The sequence below is a fragment of the Petaurus breviceps genome, unplaced genomic scaffold (assembly GCF_028583685.1).
Source record: "Petaurus breviceps papuanus isolate PSGF00001 unplaced genomic scaffold, PetGlider_PUasm1.0 186, whole genome shotgun sequence".
In the NCBI taxonomy this organism is placed as follows: Eukaryota; Metazoa; Chordata; class Mammalia; order Diprotodontia; family Petauridae; genus Petaurus; species Petaurus breviceps.
The window spans coordinates 3,497,007-3,520,603 of record NW_027185798.1 but is presented as its reverse complement, the minus strand read 5'-3'; the positions used below and the strand labels follow the sequence as shown (position 1 = coordinate 3,520,603).

The following is a 23,597-nucleotide window of genomic DNA, read 5'->3' as shown; positions in this document are numbered from 1 at the left end:
TCTCAAGATTACTGTCCTGCTCCCGTTACAACCCCCATAGCTAGCATCAAGAGAAACAATGATTGTAGAGAAAGGACCTACCCCCCTCACTACCACTAGCATCAAATGCTGACCCACTGCTATTGCCTTACTTTTCTTTTTGACTCCCCAGGGCTTGACATTTAGGTGCTTTCTTTTCTTTTTCTTTGTTTTTCTTTCTTTCCTTTCTTTTTTCTCCTTTCTTCCGTTCTTTCCCTTCCTTCCCTTCTTCTTTCCTCCCTCCCTCCCTCCCTTCCTCCCTCCCTTCCTTCCTTCCTTCCTTCCTTCCTTCCTCCCTTCCTCCCTTCCTTCCTTCCTTCCTTCCTTCCTTCCTTCCTTCCTTCCTTCCTTCCTTCCTTCCTTCCTTTCATTCTTTCTTTCTTCCTTCCTTTCTTTTTTTCCCTCCCTCCCTCTTCTTAGTGCTTCTCTCCAGGCTCACTGGATAGAGCTCAGGACCTGGAGTCAAGAAGGCCTGAGTTCAAATCTGGCCTCAGATGCTTACTACTTTAGTCACTTAACTTCTGCCTTAATCCACTGGAGAAGGAGATGGCAAAGCACTCAGGTATCTTTGCCAAGAAAATTCATTGAACGGTACGGCCCATGGGATCATGAAGGGTTAGACACAAGTGAATGAATGAACACCACTCAGTCTTACACCTTGTTATCAGCTACAGTGCTTTCTTTCCACCTCCAATCCTCTAGTCAGGCAGTGGAGAGGGGAAGGAAATGCTCAGAATGAGCTGTCAGCAGAACATGGGTTTAATTATCTTCCAGTGCATCTTTCTCAAACAATTTCTGACCTCGGCTTCATGTAACATACACATGTGAATGATGGTCTTCCTGAACTTTCTTGCAGCTCACTCAGAACACGATCAGAGGAGACAAACTCTCTGCTGACGATTCCAAAGTAGGAAAGGGGAGAAGACAATTGCCGATTCACCCAGGAGGTGATGGAAAGGGCAGGGCTCAGCATCCCCCAAGTCAGGAGAGTGACGTCACTTTCTAATCCTTTCTGGAATCCACTATATACCCATGATACCTGTCATAGTTCTGACCATCCTGAACAATAGGTCTCTCATAGCATGTCTCCAGTGTTAGTGGATTGCCAGTGGGTTCTTTATGCCTTCTATATAAGCCCTTTCCCCCCTGGGATGTGAATGTTGGCAACAGATTGTCTTCTACTTGGCATGTACTTACCTGTATTACTGAATATTTCTGGCTCCCTACTAAACACAGGATGCTTACTTCAAGGATAGTTATCTTAAAAAGAGATCACTTTTAATTTCCTAATGTTCTAAAAATACCCTTGATATTGAATATGACCAGTTCTGATTACTTCTGCATGTAACAATGAATTTCTGGGACCTTGTATTATTGTCTTATCAGTTAGCAAAACATTAGTAAAATGCCCTCTCTGGGCCAGGCATCATACTAGCATATTGGAAAATACAAAATCAAGACTAGAGTGACAGTCCCTGCTCTCAAAGAGCTTGCACTCTCTATACCTGAGGATTGATTACATTGGTAGAAATAGTTGGGATTGTCAGCAGAGCATATTACACCTCACCTGAATAGACAGAAGAAATCAAGGAAGAGCCCTGGAAATAGAAGCCTGTCCTGGAACCAGGACATAGTAATGATGGGATATTTCAGTTATCAGGACATCTGTTAGATGACCACAACTAGATTGCTAAGTCCTTGAGAGTAGGAACGTGTCATTCCAATCCTTCCTATTTCCATGGCTATGCAAGGCTTTAGCTAAGTTTCTTAGTGCATTAAAAATTGGATTCAATTTTCACAGCTATTTGGGAACACACCTTTTGCATAAGCTTTGAAGGTGCTTGTATATTCATTTTCCACCCACTTAAATAAATCTTGCACAACATGAATATAGATCAAGGGCCATGTCTACGTGATGCCAAACATCTGGATGAGAACTGAAAACTGAAATACCTAAGTATTTCCAAACATTCTATCATTTAGTCAAACATGCTCATGGAAACAAAATTAGTGAATTTTTAAATTTTTCCCCTTTCTTCTGTGGTCCTTTATTGAATATCATTTTACTGCTTTGTAGTCAACAAGGAATATATTGAATATATATGTTTTTCTGTATTTGTGAGGTTTTTTATGCCCTAGTACATGGTCAGTTTTTGTAAAGGTGACATATACATCTGAGGGTATGTATATTCCTTTCTCTTCCTATTCAATAATCAGAGATTTATCATATGTAACTTTTAAAAGATTCTCTTTTTTTTCATTTTTGTTAGATTTATCTAGGTCCAAAAGAGATTTATTGAAGATCCCTACTATTATAGTCAAACTAGTGAATTTTGGAATGAGTGGCCTTGTGTTGTTGTTAAAAGAGCATTGGACGTGGAATCAGACTCAAGTTCAAATGTTCAAATATTTACTGGTTGTGTGACCATAGGCAACCTCTCTTAGCCCAATATCTAGCAGAGTAAGCACTTAACAAATCCCTTTTTCCTTCTTTCTCTTTAGGTCTCAACTTTCTCATACATAAAATAGGGTTCAATGACCTTTAAGATCCTTTGCAGCTCCAAATAAACGGCCCTTCAAATATTCGTGATTTTTTTTTCAGATGTCTGGCTGTCAAGCCAGATGGAAATCAGTATGAGATGGACATCAGTTTGAATGTAGACATCAGCCTGTGCTCAGGGCCATTATATCTAATCTAGCAGAACTGTGACAGAGCCTTAAAGAGAGGAAGAGGTGCCTTCTCCAGCATGGGATGGCCATCATTTATACTCCTTGGCTAATAGCACCAGAAGGAAGAACAGACATGCTTCTTGTCCCCCATGCCACTTCAAAGCCCACCTTCTACCCCATTCACTCAGTGGTCTCCAGGCCAGAGGAGGGTCCCTCCATCCAGAGAGATCAATCATCTTTTGTACATTGTAAGGGCAAGTCATATCATCGTCCTGCCTTGAGTAGTTTAGTACCTGCTGACTCTTTGTCTTCCTCTCTTCACCCACACCTGGTTTAACTTTGGGGGCTTCAGTTTCCAAGTAATGGCCTCTTTTCCCAGTTCTTCAACATCCTCAGTTCCCTTGATCTGTACATTTTTTCTCAGCTCTTGCAGCTGATGTATTCTTGGGCAAGTGAGATGCTGGGGGGGCAGGGTGTTTTAATTTACTCTTTCAGTTTCAGGGACCTTTCTTACTGGAGGTAGATAAGTGGGCTGAAAGAGTACCTCCTCTCCAGCCCAGCCTACCCCCTCTCCCAGACACCAAATTACACACTAGGGAGAAAAGAGAACACACTCACTCATTCTCATGCTCAGCATTCATAGTGTATTTCAGTAAGGATTGGGTCACTTAACCCCTCTGGGACTCTCTTTTTTATCTGTACAAGGGGCTTAGACTCACCGACTCCAAGATTTCTTCTGGCTACAAATCTATGATCCTATGAATATTTGAGTTTTCTCCTTGTCATTTGACAGAGAGAACCAAAAGTTAGAAGAAAACCGAATATATCAAAACATCTGAATTTAAAGTATTAGAGGTTGTTTACATTTTGGTAAAAAATATCTAGTGCTTTAAGTAGCAATAATCTGAGACATGAATACTTTAAGCTTTATGATGAACCTGATATGCAACATTTCATTTAGCTAAATCCCTTAATTCACTTGAAATGGGATTCCGCTTGCACAACTATTAGGGAGCATTTTTACTGAACAAAGTAGGGAGGGACCTGCATTTTCCTGTTTTTACTGACTTAAAAAAAAGTGTCCCATGGGATGAGCCTACATCTTAGATCTAGTCATGTTTGCATAATGCCAACTATCTGGCTGAAAACTTTAGAAAGAGGCAAATCTCTGCATATCTGCAAAGATTCCATTATAGAGTCAAACATGGACCATACACATGAAATGGGAATTTTTTTATCAGATGACTGGGGCTATGTATGTATATACCCATGGCATCTGAAGTCACATACACACCTGTGGATGTGAGAAGCAACATGCTATAATGAACAGGGCACTGGACTAGCAGCAAGACCTGAGTTCAAATCCATCCTCCAAAACTTACTAGCTATTCGACACTGGGCAAATCACTGAATCTCTTTGTGCCTCAACTTCCTTATCTGCAAAATGAGGGTGTTGGATTAGATGGCCTCTAAGGAGTCTTCCGGGGCTAAATCTATGATCCTCTGATGCTATGATCTCATGCTCTAGACTTTAAAGTCCCGGTGGTTCATGGGGAAAGAAAACATGCCAAAGAAACAGACTTCTCTTCATCATTGGACAAATACCCCAAAGAGGTCAATGAAAGAAACAAAGGCCATCTCTATAAAAATACTCACAGCAGCCGCCTTTGGGGCAGCACAGAACTGAGGCTAAGATAGGTAGCTATTGATGGGGATGGCCATGCGAATTGTGATTTACGGCTCTAATGGGATATGAATAAACCATAAGAAATAATGAACATGAGGATTTCAAAGAAACACGGGAGGGCACGGATGAAGTAATGCAGACCGATGAAAGCAGAACAAGAGAAAAGTGTGATGATGATAATGATGAATGACGATCATGATAAATAATAACTAAATGATAACACTAAAAAGCAATTGAATTGTGATGGACAATTTTGGTCCTGGAGAACTGATTAGCGACAATGATAATGACAGTTGGCATTGATATAATACTTTAAGTTTTATAAAGAGCCACATACATTATCTCATTTGATAAGAAAACTTCCTTCTCTCAATAGAAAAGTGGGGACCATGGGTAGGAAATGGGATCTAGAATGTAAGACATAAATGTCATGTCACTTACTGTGGCTTTAATTTTTTTTGTTGTTGTTGTTAAAAGAAAAGGTTCGATGGGAAATTACTATGATGTAAAAACAAGACAATAAAACTAAAAAAAGGAAGAAATGCCCCCCACTTTGGAGCATTATTGGGTGCAATATAATTCCTGCTCCAAATCAGTGGCATCTTGCAAGAGAGTAGTCCGATAAAGTATACTGTCAGGTCTGTTTATCCCACGGGGGCTCAAACAGCAAGACTGGAAAGGCAGAATGCCACTGGATATGCTTTTCCTTGTTAGAAGCCCTGAGGAAATCTCCAGTGATTTCTTTCTGAGGGCAAAATGCCTCCTTGAGCTTCAGACAAAAGGCTAGGTTTTTTCCTTTCCTTCCATCCTTTTTTTTGAAACAATTTTAAAGTAATATTTTATTTTCCCTGAATCATATGCAAAAACAATTTTTTATCACTTATTGGTTTTTTTTTAGTTTTCAGTTACAAATTCTATCCTCCCCATCCTTCCCCCCCTCCATGAGAAGGTCAGCAACCTGATCAAGGTTATACATGTGCAATAATGTAAAACGTTTCCATGTTAATCACTTTGCCTTCCATCCTTTCTAAAACTTGTGTTTTCTTCCCTCAGAAATGAAGCTGCAGACAATTGATGTTCAAAGGTTTTATTTGTATTAATGATGAGTTTAACTGTAGAAATGAGAATATTCAAATATTTTGAAAAGGCAAAGAATAGACAAGACTCTGTTCTAGGTGTGTACTTAGGAATTACCCAGAATCTAAAATGAGAGTCAAAGTCAGGCCATCGGGTTTTATACATTTATAGAACACTATCACTTTCTACTTTAGTGAAGACCTTCTAAAAAGAGTTAGTCCAGCAAATTGAGCCTCAGTTTCCTCACCTGTAAAAGAAGGTGATTAGATTTTTGGCACTTATATACACTTATATGCACTTTCTCATTCTAAATCCATTATCTTGAGGAGGGGAATGTGCCACTGGGGAATTTGGGAGGTGTAGATTTAAAAAGGTGACTATATGAACAGAGGCTAATTCTCTTCAATTTTTTTTTGACCTTATGGGAGAATTAGGACTATCTTCTCTGAGGGATTTGTTGGGGAAGGACATTATTCATGGTGGCACTTGTTCAGAGATTCCCACTGTGAAGAAGAGAAGAGAAAGAAGAGAAAACATTTCCTATTATAAAGAGGCCTCAAAGTGGCCATGAATATCTGTCTTCATCTCTCTACCATTTACTTGACACTCTCCAGCATTTTATTGGGGGGTTTTATGCTTTTAAATCTTGATCTCCTCAACCAAACTATGAGCTTCCCATGAAACTACAAGTATTGTGTCTTCCCTTATTTGTCTCTCCTGATACTGGACTGGGCACCCAGTAAATACAGGTAACCAAAAGAATGAATTGAATGAGTGAGTGAGTGAATAAGATTCAGTATCTCTAGTTAGGAAAGAAAGCCAAACTCTTGTATAGTGTAGATCAGAGTTGTGGAAGTTGAGATTGTCTCAAGGTAGACTTTTGAGTGAATTCTCTGGTGTTCTCTGAGGTCAAGATTGATCAGCATCATAATAAAGAAGGAAGCCACTGAAAATGGAATCATTAACATTATCTGCATAGAGACCATTCTGCTCTCCATCCCCATACACCTGGAGCCAGACTTCTTCCCCACTCTCCAGGTACAATAGTACAGAGCCTGAGGCCTGGTCAACATTTTTGTCCTGGAATTGGTCATAGGTGAATATGGCTGCCTTGTCCTTCTTGAAGAGGCTGACCTTCACATCCTTCATATATACTGTGATGTGGTAGGAGAAATAATACAAGCCTGGGAAATTACAGCGGAACTTGCCAGTTGTGACATCATAGTGGTTCTGTCCATTGTAGAAAATCTTGGTGAAGCGGATGGGGACGTTGGGGACCGGGGCTCGGGTGGCCAGCCCAACACTGAAGGCTGAGCGGTATCGGTAGGCTGCCTCTCCCGGTTCCCCCTTCTTCCCTGGAAGTCCAGGAAATCCCCTGGGTCCTTCAAGTCCTGGAGTACCCACTTCACCAGCATCACCCTTGGGACCCAAAAGACCTGTTATATAAGAGAACATTGGCAGCCACAGTGAACTGAGTACATTCCCAAATCTCATCCCAAAAGAGCTCCTATCATGTTCAAGATGCATGACCTCTCTAGCCATCATGGCAGAGCTACCTGGGGAAAAAGATCCTTAAGGGAGAGACAGCCTATGTCTTCTTCTCCAGTGTCCCTCATAGTGGCAGGCATATAGTGAACACTCAGTTAACATTTGCTTATTGATAATTTCTCTAGCCTTATATCTTAGGAAAATGTCCAAAGCATCATCTTTTCTTGTGGCAAATTGGTCTCTTTTCCAACCCATTCTACTGATCCAATTCCATTTCACTCAAATCCAGGCAATGAGTATTCGCCCTCCAGCCAGCCCCAAACCTTCCATTTCCTGCCTTCTTCACATGTATTCTCACCTCATTTCTTTTGTCTAGAATCTTCTTCCTACACCTCTCATTCATTCATTGCCCCTTCCTACATAAATTATTTTATATATAATTATATATATTATTTATATATATTATTATTTTATATATATAAAGTATTTACTTATGTGGACACATTGTTTTCCCTAGTAGAATACATACACCTTGAAGGCAGGGACTGTTTTCTGCCTGTTTTTGTATTCACAGGGCTTAGCATCGTGTTTTGTGTATAGTAAACACAATAAATGATTGCCTTTAAATTTACTAGTCCATTAATTCAATCAACAAACATTTGTTAAATACCTATGGTGTGCAGAGCACTTGGTACCAGGGATACAAAGTTTAGATAGGATAGGCTGTCATTTTCAGATTGCTATGGTCAAAGAATTCATGCCCAAGTCGTAGTCTGTTAATGGTGAGTATCTGGGTACTTAGCTGGGTTGTCCTTAGAAAGCAGACACAGTCTGTTTCCAGGATTATACTATACTCAAAGCCTTTTCAGAATGGGGAGATCTGCACAAGTCATGGCAGAAAGAATTCAACAATAAACACCAAGCCTAGAAAAAATATAAATAAAAACAACACAGATCCCTGAATTTAGATCAAAGGGCAACCCCAGCTCCAGGGGCCAGATCATACACTTAGAATTGGAAGGGGCCTCGGTGGTGTCTAAGCCAACCAAGGTGACTGAGTGAGTGACTTACCCAAGGTCCTTTAAGTAGTGAGCATCAAAGGCAGAATTCAAACGCAGTTCCTTTGATTTTGGAGTCAGAGCTCTTTCTTCTAGGCTGCATTGCCTCCCAGGGGGGTTTGATAGAGGTGGAGGGAATAGGACTTGAGAAATGTTTCACTGTCAGATGTGATGTCTTTGTTGCCCAATTTTGTTTAATGATTTTTCTTTGTTGTGAGAAAGTTTAGTGGAGTGGAGGTGAGAAGATATAGGAAATGACTAATATAAAAAACAACACACCCATTAAAAAAAAAAAAAAGAATCCAAGTAATTGTGAGGAATGAGCTAGAGAGTTCGTAAGAATGAGTAGAAGGCTTACCAAATAGCAGTAAGAGCCAGATGAGCATATCCACTGCAAATTTATGCTGAGGGAATTCTGCTCAGTTTTGTAACTTCCAACAAAGCTTAACAGCTCATGATTCTCACTTCCCTTCCATTGCCTTCGGTCTCTGCTATAGCGCATGCCATTGATTTATGCTCATTTTAACACTTGATTCTACACTGCCTGTGATAATTCTCTAATTGTTTTATGTTCTCTCTTTTACTTTCAGAACCAGCACTGGGTGGCTAGACAGAAAATAAATACTCATTGCCTGAACCTGAGGGAAATGGAATTGGATCAATATAGAATGGGTAGGAAAAGAGACAGAGTTAGAGGATGTACATGGTTGAGAACCCACTGGGAGTGGAAAAAAATTCAGAGTGGCTGTCAAATGCGGGCCCTATTCCAGACTCTCCAGACTTTTCTGTTTCCTCGTCAGCAGCCTTTTGACCCTGTAGATGCCTCCACCCTTTGGATTCCCTCCTGTGATTAGAGAGCTCCATTTCATGAAGTTCCCAAGACATGTTCTCCTTCTCCCTTTCCTCTACTCTCCTTTTCTATGGTGTCTGCCCTTATTAGAATAGAAGCACTTTGAAGTGAAGGATTGTCGTTTTTGCTTGTATTTCGGTCACTGGTGCTCAGCACAGAAGCTGGCATGTAGTAAGTGCTCTATCCGTCCATCTATCTACTATGGGTTACATAAGAAAGACTGAAATTATAGTAACTTTCCCTTTAAGATTTGCTGGTCATTTGTGTCCAACTCTCACAACCCCATTTGGGTTTTCAGTTGTGCTTTGGGTTTTGTTTTTTTTTTTTGCAAAGATACTGTAATGGTTTGCCATTTCCTTCTCCAGCTCATCTTACAGATGAGGAGACTGAGGCAAACAGGTGAAGTGACTTGCCCAGGGTCACACAGCTAGTAAAGTGTCTGAGGTCAGATTTGAACTCAGAAATATGCATCTTTCTGACTCCGGCTCTGTGCACTGTGGTGCCCCCCCCTGGATTCTCCCCTTTAAGATCACCTGCCATCTACTCTCTCGGAGGCATCTCTCTCATTAGCATGTAAACTGTTTGAGAGCACAAGCTGTTTTCACCTTCTTTGTATCTCCAGGCTGCAGTACAATGCCTGGCACTCAGTAAATGCATAATAAATGCTTGTTGCTGAATGGAAACTCCTTGAGGTGAGGGACCATCATTTTTGCCTTATAATTATTGCTTGATAAATATTGATCGATTGATTCTCAGTCTAAACTGTAATTGTATGATTTGCTACAATGTCCACAGTGATATTCCACTTAACTTTATGCATGACCCTGATACAATCTCTCTCAAATTTCTTCACAGAATTACCCAGAAGGATAGATTGAAACCCAGGAAAAGACATGGCCCTTGAGCTCACCTGTATCTCCTTTCTCCCCCTTCTCACCATTGATACCATCTCTTCCATCTCGACCTGGAACCCCATTATAGCCAGGGTGGCCTGGGGCACCCCCCATCCAGTTGATGCAAGCCCCCTTCGGTGGTAAAGGTTGCAAATCCTCTGGGGATCTCGTGGACCCGGAACAGTAACACAACATAACCAGCAGCAGAAAACCCAGCAGAGGACTGGTCCATGGAGCCATCTTGAACCCTGGAATTCACATTCATAACATTGGTATTAAGAGGGGATGGGTGGCAACTAGGAGGCTGAGCTCATCTATTCGAGGGGTGTCTGTGGGTCTCTCTAAAGCCGGGGCAGCTCAGGAATGAGTCCAAATTCTTCCCATTCACCTGCCCAATCCAGATCTCTATCTTCCTCCTTCCCAGCTGACCCTGAATCCTTCTCTTTGATCTCCTGCAATGTAGACCAATCAAACCACATCAGGTACCACCGAACCACACACACTATCATTTATTGTTCTCTAATTGTCTCAAGTACCTGAGTCTCATTTTCTAAATGAGACGGAATGAACTGTGGCTCCTATGCTTTCATCTGCTATGCCCATGATGCTTAGGCTTAGGAATGTCTTATTAACTGCATTTGTTAAGAAATCATCATGCATAAAAGACTTCATTTCTCACATATGTGGAAAACTGAGTCAAATTTACAGAAATAAGAACCATTCCTCAATTGATAAATGGTCAAAGGATATGAACAGGCAGTTTTCAGACAAAGTAATCAAAGCTATCTATAGTCATATGAAAAAATGCACTAAATCACTATCAATGAAAGAAATGCAAATTAAAACAACTCTGAGCTACCACCACACACCTGTCAGATTGGTTTAAATGACAGAAAAGGAAAATGACAAATGTTAGAGAGGATGTGGGGAAAACAAAACTAGTGTACTGTTGATGGAGTTGTATACCCATTCAACCATTCTGGAGCCAATTTGGAGCCATGCCCAAAGGGCTATAAAACCACACATACCCATTGACCAAGCAATACCACTACTAGGTCTACATTCCAAAGAGATAAAAAACAAAAAGCAAAAGGACCTATATGCACAAAAAATATTTATAGCAACTCTTTCTGTGATGGCAAAGAATTGGAAATTGAGGGTATGTCTATCAATCGGGAAATGACTGAACAAGTTGTGGTATATGAATTAATGGAATACTATTGTATTGTAAGGAATGATGAGCCAGGTGCTCACAGAAAAACCCGGAAAGACTTATATGAGCTGATGCAAAGTGAAATGAGCATAATCAGGAAAACATTGTACTCAGTAACATCAATACTGTATGATGATTTACCGTAAACAACTTAGCTATTCTCAGCAATATAATGATCCAAGACAATTCTGAAGGACTTATGATAAAAAGTACTGTCCATCTCCAGAGAAAGAACTGGTGGAGCCTGAGAGCAGATTGAAGAGGCTTTTTCTTTATTATTCTTGTTTGGTGTTTTTTGGTCTGTTTTCTTTCACAGCATGACTTACATGGAAATGTGTTTTGTACAACTATGCATGTGTGACTTATGTCAAATTGCTTGCCTTCTCCACAATGGGGTGAGAGGAGGGAGGGAATTTGGAACTCAAAATCTGAAAAAAATAATGTTGAAATTGCTTTTACACATAATTGGGGAAAAATAAAAAGTTAAATTAAATAAAAAGAAAACATATGTATCAGATGATCATGGATCCCTGGAACACTACACTGAAGACTTCCTACCATGATGACATTGAACCATTAACAAGCACTACTTGAATCTATCTAGTCATCTAATCAGTTCTGAAGCCAGATAAATGCATTCTCATCTGCTCTCCATCTTCTCTGCAAGAACGGGATAAGATTCTATTGCAAACTTTTCTAAAATCTAGGTCAAATATACCCATAGCATTCACCTAATCAAGTACTTTAGCAATACTGTGAAAAAATGTGATAATTCTAGCATGACCTAATCTTGACAAAATAATGCCGGCTTTCTGTAATGACTACTTTCCTTCCTAGATATTCAGAGCATGTCTCTCATGGTTCATTGAAGAACTTTCCCCAAAATCGAGTTGAATTCACTCATCTATACTTTTCTGTTTCCTTCCCTTTTTTTAGACATTAGGATGATATCTGCCCTTCTCCTATCGAGGGCCTCTGCTCCTTTCCATGTCCTTTCAGAGATTACCAACAGTGCTTCAGCAATCACATTTTTCTGGCTCTCAGGTTTTCTCAGGACACGAGAAGGTAGTTCATTAATCCCAGTGACTTGAATTCATCAAGGGCCATCAGCAAATGCAGAGAAGTGCTCAGGACCTTCTCTTTTCTTAACTTAGATACTGACCCTTGTTTGTTGTTTTTGTTCCATCATTTAGGTTCAAAGTAATTCTTCTTTGTAGAAAAACGGGATTGAGTAGCACGGCTTTCTGTTGTTAGTTACCATCTTCCCATCCACCCCAAACAAAGGGCTTTTCCTTTCTTGGATCCCCCCTTTTTGCCCATTATAGATCAGAGAAACCCAAAACAGGTTTTTTTGTTTGTTTTTTTTCTGGTTATTTCCTCACAGGCTTCAGATTGAGTTAGAAGCTAGAACTAAGACCTGGCTCTGCTCCTGGGTCTTATTCACACTGCTGCTGCTGCTTCTCCTTCTTAATTTGCTCCTATATTCATTGGTCTGCTCCTTCTCTTGTCCATCCTGGATCTGTGACCTATAATTGTGCAGTGAGTGATAAAACCACCAATTCATACCTGTTCCCATTGAGATGCCTTGGCGTGGGTTTGGGGGTTCCCGCGACCTCCTCTTGCCCTGATGCGTAGCTTCTCCCTGCACTGGAATGTTCTCTAAGTGGTCCTTTTTTGTCCAGACCCTGTTCCCAGTGTCCGAAGAACTCTCCTGTCTTTTGTATGTCCAGCTGGGCTGGAAAAATAACTCACTGTGACTTTTGCTTGTATTCCCCATCAGGATTCAGTCTGGTGTGGTTTCTATGTCTGTTTGAAGGAATTTTGGAGGGGAAGTCCTTGTATTGTGTCTTTGTACCCCACCATCTTGGCTGTGCCCTTCAAGGATGGTTTTAATAAATTTTTGATGAAAAACATACCTAATTAATGAGGGATAGGGCCTTAGAATTACTTACTTTTACGCACCTTCCCTTTCAATAAATCCGTGGCACCCTTTCCCAGAAATACATTCACCCTCAGTGGGAAGAGCAAACAGGTAGAGTTCCCCAATGTATGTGATACGTGTGGTCAGCACACATATGTAGAGGGGCACACATATAGGGAAGAGGCATGGGGAGTATTCTTGCATTTAGGGCAACCCAATGTTGCTCACACAGCAGGGCTGCCACTGGTTTCCAGTAATTTCATGACTCTCTTCTGCTGACTCAGCTTTCTACTGGGTAGGACATCTCTTTCTGTGGTTCCCCACAGTTCTCTCTGCTGGACTGTTTTTTGCTGCTCCCATCTTCTGGGCTCCAGCTCTAGCCTGCATCTGAGATGTTATCTATTCCCTATACCAGGAGGAGTTTTTCTGCCATATCTCACTTTTGAGGATAACCCAGAGGCTAAGCTTCAGCTCACAGAAAGTCAGGTTCTTAACAGTTAAAGACCATGTGTGAGAACGGAGGAAAAGCAGTTTTTTGCCATAAGGAGTCAGTTCTGTTGGCAGATTCTTAATCCCACAGGCTAAATTGTTTTAGAACACAAACCAGTCGGGCAGCTAAGCAGGGCTTAGAAATTTAGTCTGTCTTTTGTTTTCACTTTCTCCTGCTAGCAGGATCAGTATCTCGGACCTGAGTCTCTAAATGATTTAGGGTTAGAAAGTACCTTTTAGCGGATTTCAGAAAAACTTGGAAAGACTTACATCAACAGATGCTGAGTGAAGTGAGCAGAACTAGGACATTGTACACAGTGACAGCAACACTGTGATAGACTTAGCTCTTCTCAGCAATGCAATGATCTAGACAATTCTGAAAGACCAATGATGGAAAATGCCATCCACATCCAGAGAAAGGATTCTGGGTCTGAATACAGATCAAAGCATACTGTTTTCTCTTTTTGTTGCTGTTGTTTTTTCTTTCTCATGGTTCTTCCCTTTTGTTCTGATTTCTCTTGCACAACATGACTCATGCGAAAATATGTTTAATGTAATTGTACAATTGCTTGCCATCTTGGAGAGGGAAGGGAGAGAGAGGAAAAAATATTGGAACTCAAAATCTTACAAAATGAATGTTGAAAACTATCTTTACATGTATTTGGGGAAAAAATGAAATTCTATTAAGTGAAAAAAAGTCCCTTTTAACCTCAGGCAGTTTCTAAATGTCAGTCTGCATTCCTTTTCAAACTTTTTGTTTTGGTTAGGGGGAGAGGAATTCCATTTCAACAAACTTCCAAAGGTCTGAAAGGTCAGCTCTCTTAAAGCATCCTGGTTTCTCTTCCTTCAAGATCACCTGATTCTCTCATGGATTTGAATTAATGGGGGTCGAGGGTTGGCAAAAAGAAATAGTTGCTGCTGAAAAACATAAAGATCTCAAGCCCAGCACAGATGCTTTTGCTCTGATTTCTTGCCCTTTGAGCACAAATGTGCCTAGAGATAAACCTCTGAGATGAGGAGTTGTGAGGTCTTCTGAGTCAAAATCCAACATCCTTTTCCCTCTACCTTCTATTTGCACAGCTGACCCCTTATTATTACCACACAAGGCATAAAATAGGAAGATGTATGGCATAGTAACCCACATTGAGATATAGAACTGGAAAAGGCCCTCTATTCCAACCTTTTCATTTTATAGATGAGGAAACTGAGACCTAGAGATGCTAAAGGACTTGCCCAAGGTCATGCAGGTAGTGTGTGTGTGAGTGTGTATGCACATGTGTGTATCTGTGCATGTGTGTGCATGTGTGTATGTAGGTGTGTGTGTGCGTGTGTTAAAGCAGGGTTGAGGGGTGGGTTTGAGGTCCTCTGACTCCTCATTCAATATCCTTTTCTTTCCACAATGTTTCCTCTCTGGAAGAATCCAGATCTTTCCCTTACCTCCCCCATTCCACCTTTTTAAAAAATGACTGTCTTGTTTTCACACGGCCTGAATCCCCTCTGAATCTTTCTCTTATTCTAAACCCTATTTCTTGGACACATCACACAGCCCTTTTTTCAATTGAGTTTTTGTTTTTTGTTTGTAAGGATTTGGCTACTAATCACTCCAGGGAACCTTATATCAGATCCTAAAGCAGCATAGATTGAAAATTGCAAGGCACCTGGCAATTTAACATTCATAGGATTGTGTCCCTGGCTTTTTTTTTTTAATCTCCCCTAGCTTTCCCCTTCTCCTGCTTGCCTGGGCTCCTTATTCCTAATGCTACTCCCAGAGTCACCTCGACCCAGAGTTTTGATTCCAGTGTTCTCTCTCATCCAGATGCTTCTGGAGTTTCCTTAGAAATATTTCCTCCTACCCGAGTACCAGTAAGTTCCATTCAAATGTTCTGTCTCTCCCAACCTCAGGGCTATTTATAGTTAGCCCCTAGGCTCCATAGTGGCTCAGGAGGGATAATTTAGACCCATCCAGCCAGAGAGGCAGGATGAATTTTCATCTCAGAGAAACTTCTAGGCTGGAGATTTCTAAATTAAATATCCATTTACTTCAGGTGAGAAGGTCATCTGAAGTCATTTTTCCATGTCCCCACTCTTTTTTTGAGATGAGGAAGCTGGGGCCCAGAAAAGTTAGGCACCTTGCCCAAGGTCACTCAGCAAAGCTGGGACTCAGAAAAACACCTCCAGACTCCAGACTCCAGCCCAGTGTTCTTTCTCCTGCACCTCAATGCTTTGTGCTTTGGAAATTTCTGTTTTCCAGAAATTGGCCAAAGCATTTCTTAGCTTGGATTCCTGTTTTAACGCTTTCTGGATTGGAAACTTGTACAAATAGATGTTCTGATCACATATGGTGAGTGTGGATTTCATTTTCCCTCTAGTTGGTTGGATTTGCCCCACTATTAGACTTATTATTAAAATATTGTATTGAGATATAGCTATATGCATACATATATGTGTATAAATATATGTGTACATGTGTATACACACATATGTATAGATGTGTATGTATACACACATACATGTAATTTTTTTGGGCAGGAGTTGGGTTTTCCTATCTTCCTTAGACTGGAAGTTCAGAGGTGACCCACAGACCCTTATCGGGGCTTTGATTCAGACCCAGGATCTGTTTGTTCTGCTGCATACTTAAGCTGCTCCCTTCCTTTGGTAGCCTGCTGGCCTTCCTCCTCCAGGGGTCTGCCATAATGACAGAGGTCTCCATGTGTACCCCTGAATGGCCTTGCCCACTGCAGCTCAGAACACGCATGCTCAAGAGATGCTGGTGGAGGGGACTGCAGGTGTGTGCTACCATGCCTGCTTGGTTTGGTTTTCATATCAGTTCCTGAGCTCATAGTTCTGGAGCTGGAAGGGACCTCAGAGATCCTCTACTCAGTCCCCCCTTATTTTATAGATGAGGAAGCTGAGGCCAAGACAAGGGAAGTCCAAAGCAGTGGCACCTCAGTAGGTCCCAAGTTTTGCTCCCAGTTGAGCAGAAAACTGAAGTCTTCCTTCTACTTCGTCTACTGCTGGGGCTCTTAATCTGTTTTGGGGTCATAGTGGTCTGTCACAGCCTATAGACTCCCTCTCAGAGACATTCAATCATATTAGAGGGAAATGCTAACTTGCAGTTAGAGATTAATGAAAATAATGATATAATATTTTTTACTTTTCAAGTTCATAGCCCCCCCCCACCCGAAATCTATCCACACACCCTAGGTCAATAACCCTTTCCCTGTGGTCTCCCATATTGTCATCATTCAGTTCTAGCAAACGCTTACAGGTTCCAGAAGCTCAGAAATAATCTTACCACGTGTTTGCTTTTGTGTCTGGCTTCCTGGCTGGTCAGTTCAGATGTACGGAGGAAAGGAGAATTGGGTCCACCAACCTGAGACCTCCAGGGGTGTACAACCCTGTCTTTTATATTCTTTTCCCATTGGTCCACAGATCTGGAACAAGGATCGCCAATTAACTCCCATCAGTATCTGGGTAGCTGTCTCAAGCCAAGGCCCTTGGGGATCCTGGTGTAATGCTCTGAGAAAGAAATGGTGTTGGCTTAGCAAGGTTTAAGCCATCTGAAACGTCTTTCTTGGAATTCCTATTGGGATTTTGGTAGGGTTTCTAGACCTCTAGGTTCACTTGGCAGGGGCTGCAACCTTACAACAGCACCATGTGGTTGGGCAAGAAGAAAACATCTTTTTAGTGTCTAAGGGTGAATTTTGATTTTAAGTGCTTTTCCCCAAAGAGCTACAAAGTGTTCATTGCCCTCTGAGTGTTCCTTATGGAAACCTGTCAGCCTACAAACAGACTTCCATGAGCTTAAAAAGAGCAGGTAAAAACCTTGAGTTTTCCAGGTTTAAAGGAACCTAAGAGTCAGGAAAGAAAGATGACATGTGTGGACCTGAGCTTTCTCCTTCTGCTTGATCAAATCATGATTTCAGTATAACATGATGTTTCAGAGAGATTAATAACTCACTAAGTCTTTTTCTGTTCACCCTTGCATGTTTGGTTTTCTTCTCACCTATTGTTTGGAGCAGACAGGAGAGGACCTGATTCTAGGTCTTGAGAAATTTTCAGTCATTTCTTTGTGATGAGGCAAGGTTCTATTGGACAGGCAGCTGAGAGGGGAGCTAATGGGAAATTAAATGTTTTTAAAGTTAAAAAATGTATTGTGAACTTGGCAATCATTCAGCGAACACAAACATTTCAATTGTGAAGAAAAAGAAAGAGGAATATTTCTATCATTCAATTTGTTTTTTAACAAGTACATGTATACATGTGTATATGTGTATATATATATATATCCATACACATATAATTTAACAAAGTAGTAACCAAATTCCTCTATTTGCCTGTGTTCCCTTCTGCACTCATTTTTTGTTTTCTTCTGTGCGTTTGAAAATACTCTATTGATGCTTTTTTTAGAGTATATATTACCACCCACAATCCTATATCCTCCCACCCCCTGAAGACAGGACTGTCCAAGGAACTCACAGATTCTGCCCTTTGAGTGGGAACAATGTGGGCTATGTTCTTCTTTCTCCAAGAAGCAAGTTGTTCAGGAAACCCTTTTCCCTCTCCAGAAGATATGATCGCCAAACTTCCAAACCTGGGAGCCCTCATACTTGGAAAGTCTTTAAGTCTGGAATCATTTGTGAGGCTCTGCCCAGGAAATTTCTTTTCTTTGTCTAGATTTTGGATCATTCTCCCTAGAGAATTTGGAATCTTTCTTCCTCTACACAATACACATGGTCCATGAACTACTCCCTCAGGCTGAATGGGCAGTCTTTCTCTGCCATGTGCATTCTCAGGAAATCTAACCCTAAATGCTACTGTTGATGGATCTGGGAAAGTTCACTCTCGGGCCCTCTGATTTTGAGCCACATGTAAGCACATGCCTACTTCTGCCTCGAGTTCCTTGAGTTTTGGGGTGGTTTTCCCCCACACTGTTACAAAGAGATATTTACTGAGAAGGCATAGTATGAACAGACGTACAAATATTTCCCCCCAATTCCCAGGTCACCCTCTCCTTTATACCACCTTGTTCTTTAGAGGTAGGGTGGGTTCAAACTTAATGGACTTTCTATAAATGTTTTTCTAATAAGTTCACTTCCTAATTCGGCATAACTGTTGGATAAGTGTGGGCTGTACTGAGAATTAGTCTGTTGGGAAATTCACTCACTCACTCAACCTTTCGAGATTCACAAGGCCATAGCTGTCTCCACTATTCTTAAACTAAGGTTTCAGGTAAGAAAAGAGGCCTGCAATCACAGTCATATGTGAACTGGAGGGGAGATGAGAGTGTGAGGCTTCTTTCCCCACTTAGAAGTTTACAGTGTGCTTTTCTTCAGTCACAGAGAGGACAGAAGAAACAGGCTGGTAGGTTAGTGTCTTTTGGAAGCATTCTCAGTTCCTTCTCAACGGCCAACCGAAAGGCTTCTTTTCTTCCCAAAGCAAATGGACCCAAGACAATGCTTGTCTCACAAGTCTATGGAGTGATTCCACCAGAAGAACATGCTGAATGAGCCAGCGCTTCTGCTGCCAGGGGAAGATAGTTCCAAAGGACTCATGATAAAAATGTTATCCACCTCCGGAGAAAGAACTAATGGAACCTGAAAGAAGATTAAATCATACTTTTTAACTTTATTTTTCTTGGTGTCTGTGTGTGTGTGTGTTTTCTTTTGCAACATGTTTAATATGGAAATACGTTTTGTGTAACTTCATATATATAAAATGTATCAAATTGCTTGCCTTCTCCAGGTGGTGGGAGGAGAGGGGTGGAGGGAGAGAATCTGGAACTCAAAAAATTCTTTAAAATGAAGTTTATGAACCTACAGCAGCTTACTTACCATCTCAGGGAGGGGGAAGGGAAGGGGAGGAAGGACAGAAATTCGAACCCAAAACTTAAAAAAAAGAATGTTAAAATTGTTCTTGCATGTAATCAGGGGAAAATAAAATGGTATTTTAAAATGAATGTTCAGAAAAGTGTTTTTACGAGGCGGCTAGGTGGCACAGTGAATAGAGCACTGTCCCTGGAGTCAGGAGGACCTGAGTTCAAATCTGACCTCAGACGCTTGACACACTTAATAGCTGTGTGACCTTGGACAAGTCACTTAACCCTAATTGCCCACCAAAAAGAAAAGATAAGTATTTTTACATGCAATGAGGAAAAGCAAAAAGAAAACTGTATGAGCCTATAAGACTGAGGTCTCAGCAAGAACTTTCTCCCTCCCACTCCAGAGGAGGGAGATTCACCTGCTATTCTCCATTGTTCCTGTCGCTTGCTGGTCAGTCCATCAGCCAACCTTGGGACTGCTGCCCATTAGCGCTGGGCATGATGAGGATTGACTGGCAATACTTCCGGAGCGCCATCGGCGCTCCCCTGTGCATGCTGGCTCATCACCAGGCTCTAGAAAGGAGATCTTTGGTGCAGCAGAAAGAGAATGGTCTCTGGAGTCGTATGAGCTGAATTCAAATCCTGCCAAATCTGTCATCTCACTTGTCTAGATCTCAGTTTCCTCATCTGTGAAAAGAATGGGTTGAACTACATGGCCATGAAGGTCCTTTCCAGCTCTAAACCTGTGATTATATGGTATTATGAAAGTATTTATAAGTGCCATAGTGCACAGAACCCTGATTCTGGAGTCAGGAAGACTCATCTCCCTTAGTTCAAACCTGACCTCAGATACTTACTAGCTGTGTGACCCTGGACAAGTCACTTAGCCCTGTTTACCTCAGTTTCCTCATCTGTAAAATAAGCTGGAGAAGGAAGTGACAAATCACTCTGGTGTCTTTGCCAAGAAAACTCCAAGTGGGTTCACAGAGAGGCAGACACGACAGAAACAACTGAATAACAGCAGTTTATAAGTAGTGATGGCCTTGTCCTGCTGCTTAAATGGTGTGGGATAAGGAGCATGGCAAAGCTCTTACACCTGAGTGGTCTTGACAGACCCGTCATGGCATCTAACATTGTTCCAAGAAAGCTCTTTCCTTTGGGTTAGAGATGCCCACAGATTAACTGCAAATGCCTCTGGGAGAAGAAAAAACAAGAAAGAAAGAGAGGAAAAGAAAAAAACAAACAAACCTCACAAGTAATTTGCATCTTATTATGAATGAATTTCACAGTCATTTCCAAGGGGATAGGCAGCTGAGAGGAGGGTAGGTACTATAGGAATGAGACCAGAGGCAGGTGCATGGGGTAGGGGAAGGACAAGGCAAGGATCACCAGCAGAGGTAGGGTCCCAGCAGTAAGAAGAATAGCACTGAATTGGGTTGGTCCTAAAAGCAAATTTCCCCTTCTCCAACATTTCGAAGCCCACAAGCTGACCATCTTCTCCCGATGGTATGTTAGGTAGGGCCAGAGCTCTGAGAGATCTTTCTGGACTGGGCAGAATTTTTGTTGGCAAAGATTGTATTTACTGTTCTTGAAGGAATGTGTTTGGACATTCTAGTCTTTCCTGTTTTGCAAGCCAAGATGACTTTGGCCCCTAAATCCACCTCAAGGTTGAGCTGGGACCCCAGATGACAGCCAGTGGCCTTGCATCAGGGTGCTATTCCGCAATGCTGGGGGGAAAGGGTTTGTACCACAAAGGTCATCATATGGAGACAGCCACGTCCCTAGGGGACAGTTTTAAAGACCACGATGGGAAAAAAGCTCTCTAGCACTGACTCAAGGCTTTTTCTTTTTCCTCTCATAATTATCTGCTCCAAAGAGGAAACACTAAATCTGGAGGAAAAGAAATAAAAGTTGTTATTTCCTTCGAGGTAGCGTGTCTGCCATCCAGGTGGTTGTCATTGTGTGTCTTGGTTACGATCTATATGACTGGAATTCTCTAAATATGATTTTAGCTAGATTAATTATTTCTGCTCAATTCTGCTTTTATATGAAAAAAAACTAGACTTTGTTACTAAGACAACAGAGAAGAAAATTATTGTTAATTGCTAAATTAAAAGAAATTATATAGAGTCAGTGTGATGTAGTACGTATAGAGTTGCCCGGGCAGTCCTGGGTTCTAGTCTGACACCGCCTGTCTGTGTGTCCCTGGATCGGTCATTTGACTGCTCAGTGGTCCAGTCAATTGTCTAAGACTATAGATTACAGAATAGTGGCAGATCTGTGCTGGTGTTTCCTCATCAAGAACTCCCTTCATTGTTGTTGTTAATCATTTCAGGCTTGTACAACTCTTCATGACCCCATTTGGGGTTTTTTTTTGGCAGAGATACTGTAATGGTTTGCCATTTTCTTCTCTACCTCATTTTACAGATGAGGAAACTGAGGCAAACAGGGTGAAGTGACTTGCCCAGGGTCACACAACTAGGCAGTGATTGAGGTCAGATTTGAACTCAGGGAGATGAGTCTTCCTGACTTCAGGCCTGGTGCTCTAACCACTGGACCACCTAGCTGTCCAAGAATTCCCTACACCAATGAAATTACAGGTCTGGACCGAAACAAATCACCAGATAAAAGAGGCAATATGCAGTGTAGAACAAGAGTTAAAGAAATACAAACACCTGGGTACAATACATAATGGACCATCGGTGCTCCCAGAACATGACCACGTGTTCTGGCACAGTCCTGAGCAAAAAGACTGATGTTTAGCACACTTGTACATGCTGTATGCATGCCTTTTTTAAAAAAAATTTTCTTGAGGCGTCCAGGTAGCAGAGCAAGTAAGAACACCGGCTCCAGTGTCAGGATGACCTGGATCAAATCCAGGCTCAGATACTCAGCACCACACTCAGAAATAACTGGCCGTGTAACCTTGAGCAAGTTACTTAACCCTGATTGCTTTAAAAAAAATTCTCAATAATCCTTAATTGCTATGAGTTAGTATTTACCCAGAAAAAAATCATCCTCCTTCTTCATACTTCTTGAATTGAAAAACTTTCCAGGATGTGTGCATAATATTTTGGGGGATTTAGAACAACTTTGTATACCTTAAAATACTGTTATTATTTAAATGTAATTCCACCCCCAAGCAGCCTTGGCTATCCCCTGAAGCACAGCCCTGTTAATCTGTATACCTGTAGTGGGTATATAACTGGATTGGTCTAGAGACTTCTGGAAGAGAGAAACAGAAAAGGAGAGAGATAGGGAAAGAAAAGGTGAAGTATTGTTGGGGCTTCAGGTATGAATTAGACTAAATGTTGTCTGAGGTTCTTTGAAATTCTCTGACAAATAATTTATATTTATATAGCACTTGAATCAATCAACAAGCATTTATTAAACCCTTATTATATACCAGCCACTGTTAGGCCTTGGGGAGTAAAAAAAAAATGAATCAGTCCCTGTCCTCAAGGAGCAGACATCCTACCATGGAGACAACATATATGGATTTAAGCATATATGAATTTAAGTGTTTACATGACTCATACAAGGTAAAGGTAAGGCAACTTGTGAGAGAAAGCAGCTAAAGGTGTACACAGGAGAGACAGGGCTCTGATGAGCTGGTCAAGGGAATGCAGAGCTGCTGCCTTGCCTGGAATGAAGCCAGGGGGGTAGGAAGACGTTCTGGCTTGTTTCGTGCAGGGCCTCACTCTTGGCTCCCAGAGGTCTCTCTGGCACCTCCTAACCCTGACTGTTATTAGGCAACAGCAGCCCACTGAAGTCTTAGAGGGAGGGACCGGGAAGCAGATAGCAGGAGGCTGGCTGTATCACATCACTCTCCCTGTCTGCCTCCATGGAATGAACATTCAATAAATAAACATAGATTAGTATCAATAACATCATTTATTAATATCAATAATTAATCATTAATAAGCATTTATTAAGTTCCCACTATGTGCCAGGCCTGTGTTAAGTGTTGGGGATACAAAAAAAAAATAAAAGAAAGAAGAAAAATCCCAGTCCCAGAAAGCCAAGTTCAAAAATATCACCATATTGGTGAACTCACAGCTGATGTCTGCTTAAGACTCTCATTTCTTTAATACCTCTCAACAGGTGGCAAGTCCAGAGACTCAGGCACAGATAGTAAATAAAAAACGCATGCAGATACATACAAAGTAATTTCTGGGGGTGGGGGGGAGAGAGAGAGTACTGGCAACCAGGAGTATGAGTAAAGGTCTCTGGTAGGTCAGAGGATGATGCCTGAGCAGAGTCTTGAAGGGAGCTGGGGGTGCCATGGCAGAGGGGAGGAAGGACAACGTTCCAGGAGTGGGGGCCAGTTTGGGCAGGGCCACAGAGGGAAGAGCTGGACTGCGGAGTGTAAGAAGGAGGGGGAATGATGTGTAAGTCTGAAGAGACAGCTT

General features: G+C 41.5%; 1 protein-coding gene across 1 annotated transcript; it reads right to left on the bottom strand.

Moving 5' to 3' along the window:
• Positions 1 to 5,448: 5,448 nt before the first annotated feature.
• On the bottom strand, positions 5,449 to 16,768 carry ADIPOQ (adiponectin, C1Q and collagen domain containing). The gene is made up of 3 exons (XM_069089390.1): positions 16,660 to 16,768; positions 9,759 to 9,989; positions 5,449 to 6,888 (listed from the first exon to the last, which is right to left on the bottom strand). The coding sequence occupies exons 2-3, from the start codon at positions 9,979 to 9,981 to the stop codon at positions 6,362 to 6,364; spliced, it is 750 nt and encodes a 249-aa protein (XP_068945491.1). The 5' UTR covers positions 9,982 to 9,989; positions 16,660 to 16,768; the 3' UTR covers positions 5,449 to 6,361.
• Positions 16,769 to 23,597: the final 6,829 nt, after the last annotated feature.

Bases quoted from the DNA above. Each gene is read 5' to 3' on its own strand.
- ADIPOQ (XM_069089390.1), bottom strand. From the start codon at position 9,981: ATGGCTCCATGGACCAGTCCTCTGCTGGGTTTTCTGCTGCTGGTTATG. The intron at 6,889-9,758 runs GTGAGCTCAAGG...CTTATATAACAG, and splicing joins GGGGGAGAAAGGAGATACAG to GTCTTTTGGGTCCCAAGGGT.